At 36.5% G+C, this 19,591-nt stretch overlaps 2 protein-coding genes and 1 long non-coding RNA gene across 5 annotated transcripts; 2 read left to right on the top strand and 1 right to left on the bottom strand.

Moving 5' to 3' along the window:
• The first annotated feature begins 381 nt into the window (after positions 1 to 381).
• LOC131315578 (uncharacterized) lies at positions 382 to 4,135 on the top strand. The gene is made up of 2 exons (XM_058344717.1): positions 382 to 805; positions 3,854 to 4,135. The coding sequence occupies exons 1-2, from the start codon at positions 514 to 516 to the stop codon at positions 3,916 to 3,918; spliced, it is 357 nt and encodes a 118-aa protein (XP_058200700.1). The 5' UTR covers positions 382 to 513; the 3' UTR covers positions 3,919 to 4,135.
• Positions 4,136 to 7,664: 3,529 nt separating this feature from the next.
• On the top strand, positions 7,665 to 14,960 carry LOC131315576 (probable E3 ubiquitin-protein ligase RZFP34). 3 transcript variants are annotated; one of them, XM_058344715.1, is made up of 13 exons: positions 9,731 to 10,859; positions 10,977 to 11,045; positions 11,325 to 11,547; positions 11,632 to 11,719; positions 12,462 to 12,521; positions 12,660 to 12,692; positions 12,988 to 13,065; positions 13,317 to 13,360; positions 13,774 to 13,814; positions 13,934 to 14,016; positions 14,105 to 14,196; positions 14,285 to 14,396; positions 14,818 to 14,960. In XM_058344715.1, the coding sequence occupies exons 3-13, from the start codon at positions 11,369 to 11,371 to the stop codon at positions 14,923 to 14,925; spliced, it is 918 nt and encodes a 305-aa protein (XP_058200698.1). In that variant the 5' UTR covers positions 9,731 to 10,859; positions 10,977 to 11,045; positions 11,325 to 11,368; the 3' UTR covers positions 14,926 to 14,960. The 3 variants fall into 3 exon arrangements, with proteins under 3 accessions (XP_058200699.1, XP_058200698.1, XP_058200697.1); XM_058344716.1 differs by lacking the exons at positions 9,731 to 10,859; positions 10,977 to 11,045 and adding an exon at positions 7,665 to 7,815; XM_058344714.1 differs by having other exon boundaries at positions 10,977 to 11,547.
• On the bottom strand, positions 9,681 to 9,970 carry LOC131315577 (uncharacterized). Its single transcript, XR_009196822.1, has 2 exons — positions 9,831 to 9,970; positions 9,681 to 9,732 (listed from the first exon to the last, which is right to left on the bottom strand). It is a non-coding gene; the product is annotated as an uncharacterized LOC131315577 (long non-coding RNA).
• Positions 14,961 to 19,591: the final 4,631 nt, after the last annotated feature.

The raw sequence follows: 19,591 nt of genomic DNA, 5'->3' as shown, positions 1-19,591 counted from the left end.
AACTTAACTAACATACTACTCCCTCCGTCTTAAATTGTTGTGCTTGTTTCCTTTTTGGAAAAATTGTCTATATCTTTATTTGTAGTATTTTTTATATTGAATATGGATTTTATTTGGTAGATCTCAATTAATTTTGTTTAACAAAGATTTTGAAATCATAAAAAAATATTATAAATTGTAAAATACAGACAGTTTTTTGAGATAGACCCAAAAAGAAAACAGACATAACAATTTGGGACGGAGGGAGTAATATTTCGCTGTCTGGCGGAAAAAATAAAATAAAATAAAATAAGATTAATTAGTAATTAATGTTAGTAACCATATATCCTCCTAATCACATTCATTAATTATCAAACCCCACCTCACCCCCTCAGCTAGCACAGTTCCTCCATTAATGAGCCCCAAGATTAGGTTCTCCACACCCTATAAATCCATGCCTGTAGAAATCAAATCACCCCAAATCAAAATTGACCACCCAGAAAAAAACCCAGAGAGAAGTTCGAAAGGAGGAAAATGGGGTACTGGGCAGTTCTCGTTGTTCTCGTTGGGGTGTTGGTGTTATCACAGGACGGGATAGGGGGGATAGCGCAGCCGACGGAAGTGATCAGAACGGGGTACGCGTGCTGGGGAGGGTGCTACAACGAGTGCATTCTCCAGACCGGGACAAACCCGAATGAGAGGCTGCCTTGCTATTTCCAGTGTGTGGGTAGCTGCTTTGCTAACCCTGCCTCTGGCTCTGATAATAACCGGTACTACTGCCAGCTTGGTTGCTCATTGCAGCAATGTGTCAGCAGATATAGCTCTGGTATGTGGTACTCTCAATCATCTCTCATCCATGCATGTCTCGCTCTATATATGTATAGCTATATAGTATACGACTAACATATATGCATACACACACACATATAGTATATGAAACGGAAACCTGTAGTGTGGGGGCGCAGTAGTACTACACACTTTCCTAAGTCCTAACTGTTCAAAAGTGTTGTAGAGATGGATGGCTCGGACAGTGCACTACGTCTCTGTAGTTCCCCGTGTCCTACTCCTTCTATTCCTGAATAAATGTTCGGCGCGCAAATCCAGGCTTTTAAAAAGATGTATTTTTTCTTTCAAAATATTAAATTTTTTTCGCAACTTAAAAAAAAATTCATTGATATCTACTGATTTGTGGAAAAAAAATTCGATTTCTTTTACGAAAAAATACATCTTTTTAAAGGGTTAAGTTTGCGCATCAGACATTTATTTAGGGACGGGAGAGTATATTGTGTTTCCACTTATGAATTTTGTTTAGGAGTACTCCTAGAATGAACGTGCATACAAAGTGGTCAATTGGTTTCGATGTGTAGTTTACATTTCATCTTTTTGTATGATTTTAACTCATTTTTTCCAAAATTTGAAGTGCATAATGTGGTGCATGGCTCTTGTCACCCCATTTGGAAGTTGAAATTTTCTTACTTGTCAAATAGGAAAATTTTCGTTATTAATAAAATTTTGTTGCCCAAAAAAAAGGAAAATTTTCATGCATGTTTCTAGATGAGGTTTGGTTTCAGTCCCAGTTGAAGATATATCCTCGATTCTCAAACACTCTAAACTCCATACTCATGTTCTAAAAATAGTACGTTTCATTTCGTTTCCATCACAAAAATGTGGTCTAGACTGACTGCATTAGCCACGAGACACTGGGCTATATCAGGCTCATCTTGGACTTGGTTATTTGATTTGAGTTCGTTCATTTTTTCGTATCATCGAGCAGGTGACCCATGTAATACTTTTAAGTTGATCGGCATCAGCGACTATGTGATCGAAACAATTTTGTTTTGGGAAATGTGCTTCGATCGTTTGGCTACATATGTCCGATGAGATTGAAATGTTTTATGGATCACCTCTTTGAGGAGAAAAAATTACTACCAAATAGCTGGGCTCAAAGTGAATCCAATATTGGCCGTGCAGCCCGCGTGGGAAACCCCTGGGCACAGGGCAAAGGTCCTGTCCAGTCCCATTCCAACCAGTTTGGTCCAATTTGGATTATTCGTGGGTCTTTTTCGAGCCCACAACAATGATCGGAACCGTTCACATTTTAGAGCTCATCGAGAACATTTATTACGTAAAAAATTATGTTGATCGGATATCATTTGATATGATTTCGAAATGCATTTAGTTTGGGAAAAAAAGTGCTACACTGGATTGCAACTCATTTGACACAATTATCCGGAGATAAATGCATTTCGAAATCATATCAAACGATATCTGATCAACGTGATTTTTAGCGTGGCCAACATTCTCGACGAGTTCTAAAAGTGAACAATTCCGATCATTATTATGGGCCCTTCCCGAGCCCACAAATGGGTCCAAACTGATTGTAATGGGGACTGGACAGGACCCTTGCCCTTGGGCACAACACAGACCCCTTCCCCAGAAACCGAATAGTTGTGGCTGCATTTGAAAGAGTGTTTTTTTTGTGTAATCGGGTGACCGGGTCAGCGTGCGAGCACTTCTGTTATTTTCGGAGCCATGAAGTTAACAATCGGGCGTTGTGGACCTGTATAGAGCACCTAAATAGATTAAAGTCGTATTCATATATAATTTTTCCAAATAAAAAAATTAAAAAAATATGCACAGAAGTTCTCAGAACGTGAAAGGTACAGTGTCCTTGATTTGTTTATTGGTTTTTTTTTTTTTTTTTTTCCCTTGGGAATTTTTTTTTGAATCAACAAACAAATCAATAATGGCATACTATGAGAGACAAATCATTGAAGGGAGGCCCATACCGATAAGGGTGCGGAATTATTGCTTCAATAAATAGTACTAGCCACTTTTGTTATTACTTTTCCATTTTATATATACCACATATAAGTCCTTCAAAGAAATTTGTAAGGAAAAATTTATATTTCAAATTATTTACATCCATAATAACATTTGGATCCCCGTTTCGCTAAGAAAAATAAGTACTTGTTTGAAAAAAACTAAGTACTACTTTATTTTTTAAATTAAAGGTGATATATTGTGAAAGAATAACATGTATCGTAAAGTGAAAAATAAGTACTTAAAAAATAAGAACCTTGGAAAAATGAGAACGGTGTCTAGTAGCTACAAGATTCAAAAAATCTGGACATTTTGAGTTGAAAGATAGGTGTGTTCTTTACCTTTTCAACAAGAAGTGAAAGAAAAGTACAAAATGTGACTCCTTTCTAATCAATTAGGAGCCTCTGATTTCAACCACCTTATTAAATGAAAAATTAGTCTTGTAATTAATGGCTTCTTAACTGCAAATACGGCCAGATTCATCTTAAAGAAAGATCAACGAACCTAATCTTGTCGAATAATCCGGGGGATTGACATGCATAATTCGCCCGGCATAAACCCTAGAGTTGTTCGAAGTTTTGGAAATTGGAAATAATAGTAGCTTACAATTGTGACACAGAAAAGCTTATAATTGTGTTTTGATCCTAGATTTGAGAAGTAATTTTGATGCAGAAGAAAAAAGGGGTAAAATAGTCAAACCAAATAACAATCGCGCACATCCGCGATTCACTCTAGTTTTTAGTGTGTATCAAATGAAGAAGAGTACAAGTTACAGCATACACCAGCTACTACGTACACACACACACTTATATATATTTCTAGGTCAAATCCCGACATGGTCTGCGAAATGGCAAACTAAAACCAAATCAAGCTTCACAAATCCAATCGGTCTTCACATGACTTTTTATAGTAGCGTGTATATATGGAATGTAGCCATCTTTGTAACCCGTGCGCAATGAATTTCCTAATTTGCCCTTGGAGATCCATGCTTTTCTCTGCCTCTAAACAAATTGGCATCTTTACATTAATTTTTGTGTTCAAATCTTTGCAGATGAGAAAAAACAGGAGAGGTGCTTGGATAACTGCTCCACCAAAATCTGCAACATCAATACTTAGCCTCCCATGCATCCTCCCATGGAAGCCTTGCTATATATCCCTGTTTTGTTATTGCATTAAGTTGTGTTTGTTTATGTTTGGATTTTTCTAAATAATGGTTTGCACTTATTTGAAACATGTACCAATCGGTACTCCTTGAATACCAAATAAGTTATTTAAGTTGTATTACTAAAATTGTTTCTTTTCTTTATTTATGCATTGGGATTTTAGGGTTAAATGGCATTAGTGTTGATTGGCTAGCTTTTTCCTTTATTCTTTTCTCAATTTGGTATCTTCTTCTTCCCTCACACAAGTGATGGTGACTCCGGCCGGGTTCTTATTTTGAAAAATTGAATGGAGAGATCTTTCTGTGAAATGCTTACTACACAAAACAAAGTGACAATATATAGATATAGTTTACTCTGATTCTAGTACTGACGCATTCCAAAATTTTAAGACTTACAATTTATAATGACGCGATAATATTTTATATATCATTCCAGTGATGTATTACAACCTTATGCATTCAAATAGTAGCCTCTATTCCGCCGATCTAACAAAAAGGGCAAGTTGGTCATTTCCAAATGCCCAAACTTGCAATTTTCGCCGAAATTGAACTAACACTGTATAATACTAGATAGATGGTGATCACTTTTGCTCAAATTTCACACATGGTAGTACGAAAAGTGAACCACAATTAAAGTGGTGAAAATATGCAATTTTATGCTTCATCTAAGGGAGCATTAATTAATTGGACTAACTCATTTATTTTAGCTCATTTTTGAACTTTTGTTCGTATTGCGTCACAAATATTTTTGAATTATTAATTTGTCTTGAAGAGAAATTTTTTTACATAAAAAATTATAGTCAAACCGGCCTGACTGAATGTGCAATATGAATACCATTTGGCATTTGACATCGATCTCTTTTCAGAGTGTATGTTAAACGTGGTAAATAATATTATGCAATTTCTCTTATGAAATTGTTTTTAAAACTAAATCACCTCCTAATAAACTTTTTCTTCCGTATTCTACAAACTAGATCAATAGCATCTATAGATATCTTTTGTTTTTAGTATTTTCAGTCACTAGTACACTAAATAAACATACTAGCAGGCTCCGTCCCGCTAAAATTATTATTTTTTAAATACTTATTTTTTGCTATACGAGACATATTATTCTCTCACAACACATCATCTTTAATTCAAAAAATAAAAACTACTTATTTTAGTTTGTAAAACACACCATAAATTAGTGGAAAGAGCCTGAAAGAAACAAGTCAGAAGATAATCCAAAGCCCATCTCATTTGTTTAATGTTTTTAAAAACTCAACCCAACCCAATTTCGTAGGCTTAAACACCAATTCAAAACCCTTATTATAAAAATCGTGTGATCGCATTCCGGGCAGGTGTACATCCCTACCGCCCATATATAACCGCAATTATTGGGGACAAATATCCATGAAGAATGGAACAAATTGCGAGAAATCATATTTGGTGAGATTGTTTGTTCATGTTTCTCTCTCGTAGAGCTCAAGGTTCGAGTCCCACGGAGGGCAGAGTTTTGGATTTTAGGGTTATGGATAGCCTCTGAGGTCTTGTTTCAGAAACCTTCTTAAAAAATAAGCAGTTTATTTCACATTTTCAAACTAAAAAATAATATAAATGAAAAATAAATTTTCAAATTTTTTTCACTGTATAAAAGATTTAGATGAGATTTTTCAAATAAGATTCATATTGCATATTTTTAAATTTTAATAAACTCATAATTTTTGAGCTTGAAATTATCTTCTTAAAAAATAAAAAAAAATTTTGCTTTACGAAGCGGGCTTTGAGCCTCCTCATTGACTAACTTCTTGTTAACTTCCGCTAACTATAAAATATGGCAAAAAAAAGAAAGAAGGAACAAGTTGCCATCCCTATCAGGATTCACTTTAACAAGCACACTATATGGATAACGTGGGGGATTAACCTAGCTGGTGGTATCTCTTTGATTAAACGCGATCCTAATCCATCCACGTCAGCTCCTTGATTAATGGCTAAGCCCATCATTAATGGTCGGTTGTGATGTGGACACGTGCCGGATACAAAAACAACAACGTAACACGTGTCAAGATCGTACTTGTTTTTCTTGTGTGTCCCCTCTCGGGTTCCGAAAGGAAATGACTAGGTATGGGGATCTGTCCACGTCACGCGACGGTACGCTTCAGCCGCCCTTGTGTCCTGCAATTTGTCAGAGACCCCGTCATGTGGAGAAATTTTTGGTTGCAATACGTGTCCGCCATTCCAAACGTGTTTTTAAACGGTTTAAATTTACTATTTCCTCTTTCTTTCCTTACCTAACCACTTTCTCTCCCTTTCTTTTCTTCACCCTAAAAATCAGATCATTCAAAATATGTTTGGATGGTTGAGATCGTCAATAGAGATACCGCGTGTTTGGTACTTGTTCGACACCCAAAAACTTCTTCATCGTGTAACAATGGGTAAGTGAGAAGTTCGCGTAGGACTCATGTCCATGCGAACTTCCATGATCTCTCTTGTTTAAAGATAAGTGTCTAGGGTTGTGAACGAGTTAAATATTTAAATAATTTGTTTCAAATGATTCGTTTCAATGATGGAATCAAAAATATAATTTGTTTTGGGTTAATTCGTAATTTTAAAAATTAGTATATATATACACACACAAGAAAAATATAAAAAAACGTAAACTATTGGAGTCATACCCTATTGAGTTGTGCCCTATGTTATTTTAGAGCGTATAAATCATTTATATCGAATTTGAGTCGACATAAGGAAAATGAGGTGCTTGTTGGGAAAGGTTTTGTGGTATAATAGGGTAAGAGAAAAGTGGACATAATGAAAACATAACCCATACTTGGTTGGAGGACTAATCTTTAAATACTTCATAAATTTTTTCTTCAATTATTATTCTAATTTTTTAATCTATCTCTCAATTACATGTTTAGAAGTGCGGGTTCAACATTTTTGTAGGCCCATTTTTTTTGACGGCATTTGCTTGGGCACTTTTGTAGGAAATCAAAGCTTTTTTTTTTTTTTTTCTTTCAACAAATGCTACGGGTACGAAAAATGCACATGCCATGCATGGCATACTTTTAGGTCACACACGAGTGATCCATGTCATTCATTAATAATCTTAAAACAATATTTTGAATGGCCTTCAGAAAATTTTGCTCAATTAAATACATGAAACTGATTTATCCAATTTTAAAATTTTTCATTTGGAATTTGGATTATAAATTCTAAATGAAACTTTAAAGATTAGATTAATCACTTATAAATATTCAATTGAGATGATTTTTTTTGCAATTTGCTCAAAAAATTATTTAGAAATTTGTAAAATTTGAATTATTTTTTTGAAACTCTAAAATGGGCTCACATGACATATGTACATTTTCAGTATGGAAATGAAAATTGATTTTAGTACTCAAAAAATTGATGAAGAAACTCTAAAATGATATCGTTTTGTGCATTAACACAGTTTAATTTTGAATTATTGTGTGAATATCATTTTTGTTTCAGCATCGCTGAGACTCTTTTTCATTCAACTACTTGCTTGTGATATTTCACTCGGCTCGAGGGTATTAACGTACATTCACGGTGGACGACCCGGCCGCTTTCATTTTGTCGCCTTCAAAAGATAAGTCTCCCGACTGATCAAAAAAAAAAAAAAAAAAAGATAAGTCTCTCGAAGAGCCAGATTTGACCGGCGGGGAGTGGGGACTATAAAAAGCCCCATCCCATCCAAAGCCTTTCTCTCACATCCCACCTTGCCGTGTCTCTCTCTCTAAAACTATTACCACCACTTTCTCTCTCTAAGAAAAATCCACGCGCACAAGGTTCAACGCCGTGTCGGCGAATTCGCACCGGAGCTTCGATCAGCCGGCGACGAGAAATCGAAAGTTCGTTTTGTTTGAGTATCAGAAATTTCTCATCGCTAATCTGTTTTCTTCGTTGATTTGCTGTGTTACTTTTCCATCGCACATTGTGTTTCGTAGATTTCCGGTTGAATTTAAGGTAGGAATCACAGCATAACAAGTAGTTCACTTTTGTGCGCGTAATTAGGGTCCGTTAAACTTTGGTTGACGAAAAATCTTGAGATACGAGCCCAAATGGAGGTTTGATTTTTCTTTTTTTGCTCTTCTCACGGTGTTTTTGTCAATCAAGCTTGGTGTTGAGTTGTAGTATTTGATATCTGTTAAGAGTTTGTCGAAGGGATAAAAAAATGCCTGTTGTAAGCACTGTTCAATCAGTCTAGGCAGCCCCACGCTTGGCAGGGTCCAACGCCTAGATTAAAATCGTCCTATGGTCCGACTAGTTGGCCGCCTACTGAATGAGTCAGCCGATTAGTGGGCCTCTAGGCACCAGGAGCCCCTGTTCTGCCCGACTAACGCCTAGCGACTTTTAGAACATTGGTTGTATGGTTTAGGTTTTAGGTTTTTTGAAGGAATTACATATTTTATCTTTTCTATGTTTCAGAGAAACGGATGTATGATTAGGTTTTCCCATTCTTTTTCGCGTATTTTAGAATTAGGTTTTCGTAATTTTGTCTTGGTATCTTCTCTTGCGGTCTAGGTTTTAGCTTGTACTTGTGTAGGTTCCCCTTTTAAGTAAGATTAGGATGCCTTATATGAAATTGTGGCCGTATATGAATTGTTCTAATTCGTAATTGTTTAATATTCTCTTGATTTGGTGTGTTTTTTGTGTTGATGATTTTGTTGTGTGTCTCGTCTGTTTGATATGTATACTAGTGTCAAATAGGGTTTGCTGTTGGCCCTCTTGTTCTGTCAGATTTAATTTCATGGAAGACTGTAAGTGCTTGATTTGATAACTTTGCATGAATTTTTGCTGTTTCCATCTGGTGCGACTCTATTGTTTTTGGTATTCTTTGTCTAGAGTTATGTTCAAGTTGGGACCATCGGGTACTGCCTTTGTCTTGTTAAACTATATATGCTTATGGGTGCGATAGGTCTATACCATGTAGTGTTACGGAAAGTTTTGTTAAAGCCGATTGAGGAATTAGGGTTGTCTCTGAGAATTTGTAATTGCCTAAAATGGCAGAGATGGAGGTATTATTAGTTTTTTTTTTTACCGCGGATCCTGAAGTCCTTCTGAGACTTGTAGATTTTGAATATAGATATCTAGAAGAGATCTACAAGAGAATAGGCCTTTTAGTTCCTTGAACTTGCACGAAAACGAAAAAGGACTGAAATTTCTGGTACTGCCGATTCAGGAACTAGGATGATCTTCTTGTGTTTTTTTGGCATTTTAATTTGAAAGAGAATGTGAAGCCTTTTACAGATGCTCCATGGCTTTAAGGGGTTCAACAGGAATAGTCTTGCTAACTTCTGTTGGCTGGTTGAGGATAGCTCGACACTTCTTACGTGTGAAGCTGTTGAACTTGAGATTTTGGTGTGCTTGAGTACTGGTTCATTGGATAGTTGTGTGCTGTTAGCAAGTCATGTATTGGGTATTGAGACTAAAGGATTATGTATTCTTACTCTTAGTCTCAGGTCAGAATTCTTGCCAGATGATGAGTCGTTTCTGTTGTTATTTCTCATTTCAAATGGGGAAAAATACCGCTGACAAAAGCAAGAGAGCGTGAATATAGAAGTGGGAGAAGCTCAACTAATTCAATAGTTTAGTTATGTTTCTTGTAAGGCAAGAGAGATTGAATAAAGAATTGGGGGAAGATAAACTGATTCACTGATTTTTTTAGTTACATTTCCCATATGTTCAATAATTTGTGCTACAACTTCATGGATGAAAGCAATCATTTTGGTCAAGGTTTGGGACTACGTTAGAACACAATTTATTGCCTATAATATCTCCTTCCGAAGCACCCCAAAAAAGCTATATTATCTTTTCTACCTTAGAGGAACAGATGGAACTTCTCTAGATTTAGATGGACTTTTACTTGAGACATTCCACCTCTCTACGAACAATGCTGTTGATTGTGTATTGCAACCAACATAAGTCGTGTCAAAGTCCCTTCAGATGGAAGGATGCATAACTTGACCAATTATGTTTAGGTGGTTTCTTTAGGGTTCAAATTTTTCCTATGGTTAGGCCATCTAAACTGGAGGATGAGCAGGACGCCTCTATCCAGAAGAAGGGAAGGATTTTTTTCAAGATGCCTTTCAACACTTTTGGCAAATCAGTTCTAAAAGTGTATGCCATTTGAAGTCTGAGGGTCAAACTAACACTTGTTGAAAATGCCGCTTCATATGATTATTAACGGACTGTCATTTCGGCATCTTACCACCTCCACAGAAGAACAGTGAATCCACAGGATTCCGTATCTCCCTTCTTGAAGCAGAGACAAGTGCAGGTGCAGCCTGACGTCTCGTGGAGACCCAGGTGACGTTTCAGACCCAAGCTGTAAGAGAGGCGATTCAGGCTCTCAAACATTCCTCGTTGTCTGCTTCTGTAAACTTTTGTTTTTCAGTTGAGTAAAGATCTAACCTAAGCTACCAACTATGACTCTTTTTAACATATGGTTTTTCCTTTGTCCAATCTTCTTTTCATCTTCCTGCTACTCAAGCCATATATCATTTGAACCCGTAAATATGGACACCATGCATGTGGACTATACGTGTCTTTCAGAGTTGTTGCATCAATAGCAGTGGCAGAAGTTTAGGAAATGGAACTCGAAAACTTGAACAGACTCATGGGCACGTTTTCTCAAATTCTTTCTTCTCTTTATATTTTAAACTCCTTGAAGTCCTTGTTATCATAGACAAACTTCACCCTAGGCAAGGATTTCCTATTTTAAAACTCGAGAACCCTAGATTTGTTCAGATGTCTTTACTTGCAGCCAAGCAGGCTTCGATGTTGAATGAGCTAGAATCTTCTGACTGAAGAGAAGCCCATGGAGCCTCAATGATGTACTTACTGGGTAAGTTATACTTGTTGAAGATTTCACGGTGCAGAATCTCAGATTGAGGTAGGCGTGTCGTTGATGGACAATCAGCTTAACTCATCTCTGCAATCTCGTGCGCTCTTTCCCCCTGAATATGTATCATTCAGAACACATTTGATATTGCTACTGGTTTTACCATAGGTTTGGGGGTCCACTGGTGGTGTCCGATTTAGATGGGTTTGAAGTTCTTGAAGACTCAACCATGCAAAGGTTACTATGCACATCTGAAGACTTTGGAGTTTCTCAGTGGCTGCATTTTTAGTTATTATATGGATCCTTGTAGATCTTGTGATGAATCTTTCTCTTGGAGTTTTGCTGATTGGAGCTGTTCAACCTTAGTTGGATTATCTTGTTGCCGATTTCAATTGTCTGCTGCAGTAGGCGAGAAAGCAACGCTTTCATGCGGTGTTTGCCTGCTTGGATGGGGAGTTAACTTGATATGCCTTCACACGTTTTTAGAATCCCTTCTTAACTAGTTCCTAAATGCAGGTGCTTTAGGCTCCTAACAGGCTACTAGGCTGTCTTTTGAATTAATGGCACTTAACTTTGAGCCTGAAAACCTCCAACAAAAGACCCATGAAGCACAGAACATGGAGACAGTTGACTTGCGCTCTCATGGTCCGTGTAGAGAATGTTTGCCGAGGGAAGAACTAATTTGTGATGCAAAAACAACCAGCACAGAACTTCTGGATCGAGGACGCATGCAGTATGGGTATGGTCCTTGTGTGCTTCCTTCTAATCATTTGATACTTGTCCCTTGCGCAAATCTGGTAATATTATGTGCATCATTGGACAGGTGTCCTCATTACAGACGAAGATGTCAGATTAGAGCTCCGTGTTGCAATGAGATTTTTGATTGTCGTCATTGTCATAATGAGGCCAAGGTTAGTTTATTCTGATTGTATACTTAAGTTTCTTTCATTTCTTTCTTTGTTGTTTTTGGTTGCTGTGAAGATAATTGACTACGACCTGCCACATGGTAATCACCATGCGAGGGTATAAGCAACCCATGTTTGGGGAATTTTCAGAAGTAATTTGTGCTTAAATCTAAGTTGTCGACTGTGAATTGTGAGAAAAAATTGAATAAGATGTTAGAGGAATAAAAACGAAAGCCTCAGGAAGTAAGAGCTCTGTCTCAATCCAGTTAATGTGACTTTGGTTCTTATTGGATTAACTATCCGCGCTTGATAAAATTGCTGACTACTCTCGATATATTTAGGACGTGTAAATGGCAAAGGATGAATTCTTAATGGAGTAGTAATTGGTCATCTTTATATCAGATATCATGACTGAGGATTTTCTTGCCTTTATTTTGTCTAGAACCCTTAGCACATTTATTGCACACAAAGTTGATGATTCATTGATGGTTTTGGTTGAGTCTTGTAGTCTGGTTGACCAACTTGGTAAGAGTAGATACTGCCATGGATAGTCGTGTTCAGAATAGCAAGCTGTATTTTTTTTTTTTTTGACAATGGAAATGGGTCTCGGTGACAATGATGTAGGGCTCAGTGGGATGAGAACATTGTAGTGCTGTTTTGCATAGTTTCTGTGTTGGTATAGCTAGTTTGACATTAGCCGTTGGAGGACATTTAGGTATGTTGACCTACTTGATATTTGTGTTTGCAGAATGGTATCAATGTTGATCAAAAGCATAGACATGACATTCCACGCCATCTAGTCCAACAGGTAGCCCTTGTACATTTCACAGACTGCTTTACTTTCTTTCTGTGTCCTTGAGGACCTTGACAGCTCCCCCCTCCCTATATTTTGTTCCTTGGATTTCTTAGTACAGATTATTACATACCTTTTACCTTTTCTTTTCAGGTCATATGTTCACTATGTGGCACTGAACAAGAGGTGAGTCATGATTCGGTCTGGTTTGCAGCTTCTCCATGTCAAACTACATTGCAACCTGAGTTTTAAATTAGGCAAATGATCTAGACCCCAGTTTCATAGAGAATATATAGGACGAATAAACTATTACGTATTCAAGAATTTCGAAAAAGATTCAGAATCTTCTATTGGCTCTGAAATAGAAAGGATTTCAAAGTTTTCAGAATTTTATTGATCCATTTGAGTATCTGTTCGCAATTAATTTTGAGGGAAAATATCTGACTGTGTTCTGTATCTTTGTGCTGGTTGCTGTAACTAGGTTCGGCAAATCTGTATCAGTTGTGGCGTGTGTATGGGAAGATACTTCTGTGAGACTTGCAAGCTGTTTGATGACGATGTGAGTGGATGCTCCTTTTCTTATTCATCATTTCCTTATGTGAGTGGTGAAAGTCTAATGCAGCGCATAGGCTGAAAGACGGTGACGGTATTGTTTGATTTCCTGAACAGTGGGAAAAAGGCTAAAATGCGATGTCTTCTGGACAATTTCTCTAACACATTTAAACATGTGGAGTGGTACCTAGCATTTGCTCCTTTGACTTGTATGAATTTGATGAGGTTCATCTAAGCATTTTGCTTACCGTTTTGCAGATATTGAAGAAGCAGTATCATTGCGATGGATGTGGCATATGCAGGTATGAATCATTCTTCGTCTCATTTTAGCACGTGTTTTTATCACCATAATTTCATTTGCAGACGAAAGTTATCTTCTAGGAAAAGAAAAATTCCCAACTCAAGGAAGAAAAATAAAAGTGTAGTTGAATATATGGTAACTAGGTGCTAATTCTCAAGGCACCTCTCTTGCAAGTTTGTTTGATGTTAGTGGTACTACCCAAGAATGTGTCCTTAAATATCAGAATGATTATCCGGGGCAAGTTCCCCTTGGCACAAGATTGTAAATGGTTAGGACTTAAGAGATTGTTTTGTACACTTGCAATCAAACAGCTGAACTTGCAATCTTATAGTTATTGTCTTGCTTTCCTTGTGTAGTTCTCTCTGTGCGATGTGTTTTTCCGTGCATCTTGTGACAACTTTGCTTTTGTTGCAGGATTGGCGGGCGGGAGAACTTTTTCCATTGCAATAAATGCCGTAAGTCATGGCTGCCTTTCTAAAATTTCCTCCTGCTTGCGATAACCCCATATTAGGGGGTGGGAACAGGAATGAATCTTCATTGGTTGTGCTAATAATGTTGTGGTTATAATATTCAGGATGCTGCTACTCTGTTCTCTTGAAGAATAGCCACCCGTGTGTGGAAGGAGCAATGCATCATGACTGCCCTGTTTGCTTTGAGGTAATATGTCGTTATCCATTTGGCAGTCTCGTCTACGAGGATTTGAGATTTTCTTTAAAGCAACTTCTAACAGAAAACAGCTGTGCAGTATCTATTCGAGTCGAGAAATGATGTGATCGTTATGCCCTGTGGGCATACTATTCACAAGAGCTGCCTGAAGGAGATGCAGGAGCATTACCAGTGAGTGTCTTACGAAATCAAATGTTGCTTTACTTTTCACCTTTTAGGTTTGATGAAATCTTCATATTTATTTACGGGCTTTGAATAGGTATGCATGTCCTCTCTGCTCCAAGTCGGTTTGTGATATGTCGAAGGTATGGGAGAAATTTGATGTGGAGATTGCGGCTACACCCATGCCGGAACCTTACCAAAACAAGATGGTAAATCTCTCTCTCTCTCTCTCTCTCTCTCTCTCCACACCTACACACGTAAACCCACATACGGAAACTTGTTTTGTTTCATTTTCTTTTTTCTTTTCCTTTCTGTAAGTTTCCAGGAAACACGATTTCTATGATAAATTGTTTTTGGGAAAATTTCTGACAACTACCTGCTGGCCGCATCTGAGGAAACACCAAAAAGATGCTTTGTTTTCTTCAAAATGTTCTTTTGGCAAAGAAATGAAACAATGTGCATTCAAACATTTTAGTGTTTTTGTTTCCAAAATATGTGAAACAAACACGAAGAAATTAAAAATAAAATAAAAAGAGAGGCTATGCATCTGCATTTCTTTTCTTTTTGATCTTTTATGCATCTGCATTTCATATCCCAATATGGGGATTACTGACGACAACATACTTACAGGTCTGGATCCTTTGCAACGACTGTGGTAGCACATCAGAAGTGCAGTTTCATATCGTAGGTCAGAAATGCCCCAACTGCAAGTCCTACAACACACGCCAAACAAGATGATTATGAATTGTCGAATGGTGACACAACTGTTGGTTGAAAGATGCGGTTGCGCACTTGTGATTGATTCATTGGCTTCGGCTTGACATCCAACCTTTCCGATGCCTCGCCCATATTCCTGGAAAGACGGACAGCGTTCTAGTCCTACGCCTTGTGCTGTCGGGGCTCTGTGTTGGTTTTATTGCTGCTTCAATTTCCTTTTTCTACTTTTCATCTTTCTTTTTTCTCGCTCGTTCTTGCTCCTGAGGTCCAATAATAACAGTGCTCAAGCATATGGTAGAATGCAGATCCTATTTTATACCTGCCAATTGTAGAGGCATTCCAATCGATTCCGGACCTATCTGATTCACATGTTTGTTCACTGTGGAAAACTTGATTGCATGTAATCATGCCTTGCATGTTTGGTGGGATATTTGTGGCAGCTCCCGATTTACTCCTATAAAATGTTGGTCGATCAGTTGGCTCGAGCCAGATGAGACGACACAATCAACGAAATTTCGGCCTATAGGGGGAGAGGTTGTCCCTTAAAGTTGAGCCGAATGAATACCGAAGGTGCACTAGTAGTTTTGGATTTGATGTTAGATTCTTACTCGCATTGTTATCAATTCATGGTTGAGCCTTTGCCACCTACCGGGGCCGGCATTATTGCTGATGGACTGTTGATTGTGTACTTTGAGTTTTGATGGTTGAGCCTTTAAATTGTCCTATGAGTGGAAAGGACAAATTGTTTTCCGAATTAGTTTGTCCATTCAGTCGAATTTCAAGTTATTAAAAAAATGGTTTCGAGGCTAACGATTGTCAAGACTTTTAATTACGGCCTGATTCGCCACGGTTTTAAAATTGTGATTAGACAATAACAATCACGGATAAAACATGTGATATTTTTAGTTCAAAAATCGTAGGATCCATGACACTGAATTTATGAAACTGTTCAATTTGGACTATCCAGATTGTTTTATGGACAGTTTCATGGATTTAGTGTTATGAACTATATTGGGCCTCTTTTTAGTTTTTTGTAGTAGTGGGGAAACCATATCACGGCGCAACATTTCTTGTTATCAAAGTTACAGTGGGATCCAAGGTAAACTTTTTTGTTTAAATTATTTTTAGGTATTTTTGCTTTTCGCAATTTTTTGTTGAGTTTTGGTCATTATTTTTTGGGTTAATCATTCGTCTCGACAAGAAGAATTAGAAAAGTAAAAAAATGTGGATTGATGTTGAAAAAAGTTTATAAAAAATGACACTTTAGACAAAAAAATACAGCTATTTGGTCCTTTTTTCATATTTAGTGAACTTGTTTTTTTGCTTTTGATCATAAATTTAAATTTTTACTCCCTCCATCCCAATTTGTTTGTCCAATTTTGACATATATGCCCTTCGAAAAATTGTCTATATCTCACAAGTTATAATGTTTTGTATAATTTCGAAAACATCATATTATAGCACAAATTGAAATCTATCAAACAAGATACATACTGCATTTATAAATTGAAACATATAGACAATTTTGTAGAAGGTTCCAAACAGTGAAAAAAGGACAAATAAATTGGAACGGAGGGAGTACTTTTAAACTTTTCTCATCAAGATGAATAATCAATCAAAAAATATGGTGCATACCTAACAAAAATTCAGAAAAAAACAAACCAAACACACAAACAAAAACTCAGCCTAAATTATGAAGATTATGACTGACAATCATTTAAAATCCCTTGTAGTAGGGAAGAAATCTCATTTGATTCAGTGAATATGTAAGGAGAAATACTTATTTTCAGAGTAGCCGGAAACAACTTGTTTACAACAGCAGTCCATCGCGACCGTTCAAAAGTGTTTTGGACGGTTGAAATTGAGCGCTGTAAACTCTTATTTATGACTACTCCGGAAATAAGATTTTCTCATATGTAAGATATCTATTTCTGATTCATATGTAAGATAACTATTTCTGGTTCATGAGGAGTTACGTAGTAATAATTTTTTGGTCTCCCCGTGCTTTGACTTTGAAGTTAATTTGAACCACTTGGGGTATAAAAGGGGAGACAAAACCACTAATAAAGTTTTGAAGATCACAACACATTAATCCCAAATTAATGTTTTGTATGGTTTAGAGAAATATAATTAGCTTGTTGTTCAAATTAAAGAAGGGGGAGGGGGGGTTTGTTAATATGTGCCCCAAGGGTATATGTTAGTTTTCATTAAATGAGTCACCCACTAATATGGGAATTTACAGAAGTAATAAATTGGGTTTCTGGAAAGATTACACTTTATAATTTTTAGACGAAAATGCCCTTAACTTTAATTTGGAACTAAGATTAAGATTAAGAAGTACCCAACCATCAAAAACATAAGATGGAACTTACGATCGAGTAATTGTTTGCTTAGTTCTTCATGAGTTTTTTTTTTTCTTTCATCGTTTTTCATGAGCTCTTGAAAAACTTAATTTTAGCAAAATTAATTGTTAAACATTAGAAAAAAATTTGGAGCAATATGATAACTTCACTATTTCATTTTGATGAAACAAAACATAGAAGTAACAGAGTAAAGACTAATATTAAATATGAAAAGGATTCACAAAAGACTGTTGATAAAAAAAAAAAAAAAACCCAGAAAACATTAAACCAAACAATAAGCCAACAATTTTATTTTATATTTTGCTTGGGGAGTTTTAAATAAAAATTGATTAATAAAAACATCAATAACTCATTCAAGAATATACTGTAGTAATTATTATAAAGAGTGTACCGTACAATGCTAAGCACTTTTTTTTTTTCATCTTCAGCCCTCTCTTCGCTTCTTTTTTTCCCCTTTTCTTCTTGCTTATACTACTTAACGGGGTAAACAATTAATTACTTTCTCTTTTGTCTATCATCTTTGTTTATGATGTGGTGTACCCATGTTCTGAAACACCAAAGGGCTAGAAAAATAGAAGGAAATTGAAAAGATAACACAGCGGGAAATGCAAAAGGGTAATTTGGTGGTCTCGCCTGGAAACAAGCTTTTCTCTTGGTTCAATATTAGCAAAACTATTTATTACTTCTACAATTTTCTATACTAGTGGGTGTAGTTGGACATCTTCAATGAGAACTAAACATATGTCCTCGGGGCACATATTACTTCAAGAATTAATTAAACAATTGCAGTTTGATCAGATTTATGATCACAATAGCCACAGTTACTTACAAGCCTCGTCTCTTTCGGCTCTACGTTTCCACAGCTTGCAAATTCCTTCCCAAATCATTCCCCGTAACTGGTAGAGTGTTGTCGAAATCAAATCTTTTGGATTATAAGCAATTGTAAAAGTTAATTTTTTTTTTTTAAATTTTTGTATAACAAACCTTGCAAACTTTTGTCGCAAATCATATATTCTCACAGCCATGACAAATACGTATACTAAAATCTAGTGGTAAAAATCGAAGGCATGACGATACAAAGTCTATTTTCACATCTATCGAGTAGAAAAGCTTAGCTTAGCTAAATGTGAATTTCCTTCGTTCTCGTTCTAGTGATCTTCCAGACGAGTGTTGTCAATTTTTGCTCTCGTTAATTTTGGCGGGGGTGGTGTTAGATTTCTTGAAATGTTCCAACTTTCAACCTAAAAGCAAATAGCAATATGTGGAGAGTGCCATCTAGATTATGTTAATCAAGTTTGAGTAGGCTTAGCTTGAGTGATGTGAGACGGAATCAAACACTCCCCCCATGTGCAACCCGGTAGCACATGAAAAGTATTGATTGATCGAGAATGCGAGAGAGTTGACACGAGCAAGAATTCAACCGCATGAAATGTGGTTATCCAATACCTGTTGTCAGTGAATTTTATGTCAGAGCTCTCCAAGATATCCTACAAATTGCCATGGGTGTTTTTGGAAGACATGTTCACGCTAAAATCGCTAATGATTGTATTGTCGCTCTCGTACGTGTACGCGTGCGCACGCGTGTGACTGTGGCTTATTAGCTGTTAAGGTGTGATGCATAAACCTTGACGTGAGCACGACTCCCTGTGTTTGTACTGCGCATCCACTCACTAGGCCCGGCTGGATAACTTACTCCCTTGGAAAACCAAAACCCGCTTCGTTAACTTTTTTTTTGGGGTAATTAAAAAAAAAAAAAAAAAAAAAAAAAAAACCTTCTTCGTTAACTTACTCCATTGGAAAACCAAAACCTGCTTCGTTTTGGTCGTCTTTCATTGTCCTTCTCACTTTGACCCCTCCTTGCTTTTACTTTACTATTCTGCATAAAGTTGTACTTTTAATTTTTTTTTAAAAGTTATGGTTTTCTCTTTATTTGATTTTTTTTTTAAATTTATTAATTTTGCGTCATTTTTTTTGTGATTTTATTGGTTCCTCTCAACGAGATGAATCAGAAAAGTAATTTTTTTTTACTTTTACTTAAGTATTTTAAAAAATAATCACTTTTAAATAAAAAAAGTCAATGTTCCCGAGGTATCACGTGCATGTGATTGCCTAGCTACGTGATGCTCGTAATCAATTACACGTAGTGACAAATCATGAGATAGGAATATTATCATTCACTTTTGTCGAGCGGTTGAGAGATAAGGAGTGACCCATACTGTATGATGACGATCTCTTAATTGTAGAGAGTACCCAATAACTGGCTACAGACCTATTTCTCTCTCCTCAACATTCATTCATGTACCAAAAATGTTAGAAATACAATA

The sequence above is a fragment of the Rhododendron vialii genome, chromosome 2a, assembly GCF_030253575.1.
Source record: "Rhododendron vialii isolate Sample 1 chromosome 2a, ASM3025357v1".
In the NCBI taxonomy this organism is placed as follows: domain Eukaryota; kingdom Viridiplantae; phylum Streptophyta; class Magnoliopsida; order Ericales; family Ericaceae; genus Rhododendron; species Rhododendron vialii.
Note: the sequence above shows the minus strand (reverse complement) of the source record. Positions and strands in the feature narration are given on the sequence as shown.

Coding starts and splice junctions, on each gene's coding strand:
- LOC131315578 (XM_058344717.1), top strand. CDS start 514: ATGGGGTACTGGGCAGTTCTCGTTGTTCTCGTTGGGGTGTTGGTGTTA. Junction 806..3,853: donor TGTCAGCAGATATAGCTCTG/GTATGTGGTACT, acceptor AAATCTTTGCAG/ATGAGAAAAAACAGGAGAGG.
- LOC131315576 (XM_058344716.1), top strand. CDS start 11,369: ATGGCACTTAACTTTGAGCCTGAAAACCTCCAACAAAAGACCCATGAA. Junction 11,548..11,631: donor CGAGGACGCATGCAGTATGG/GTATGGTCCTTG, acceptor ATCATTGGACAG/GTGTCCTCATTACAGACGAA. Junction 14,197..14,284: donor GAGATGCAGGAGCATTACCA/GTGAGTGTCTTA, acceptor GGCTTTGAATAG/GTATGCATGTCCTCTCTGCT.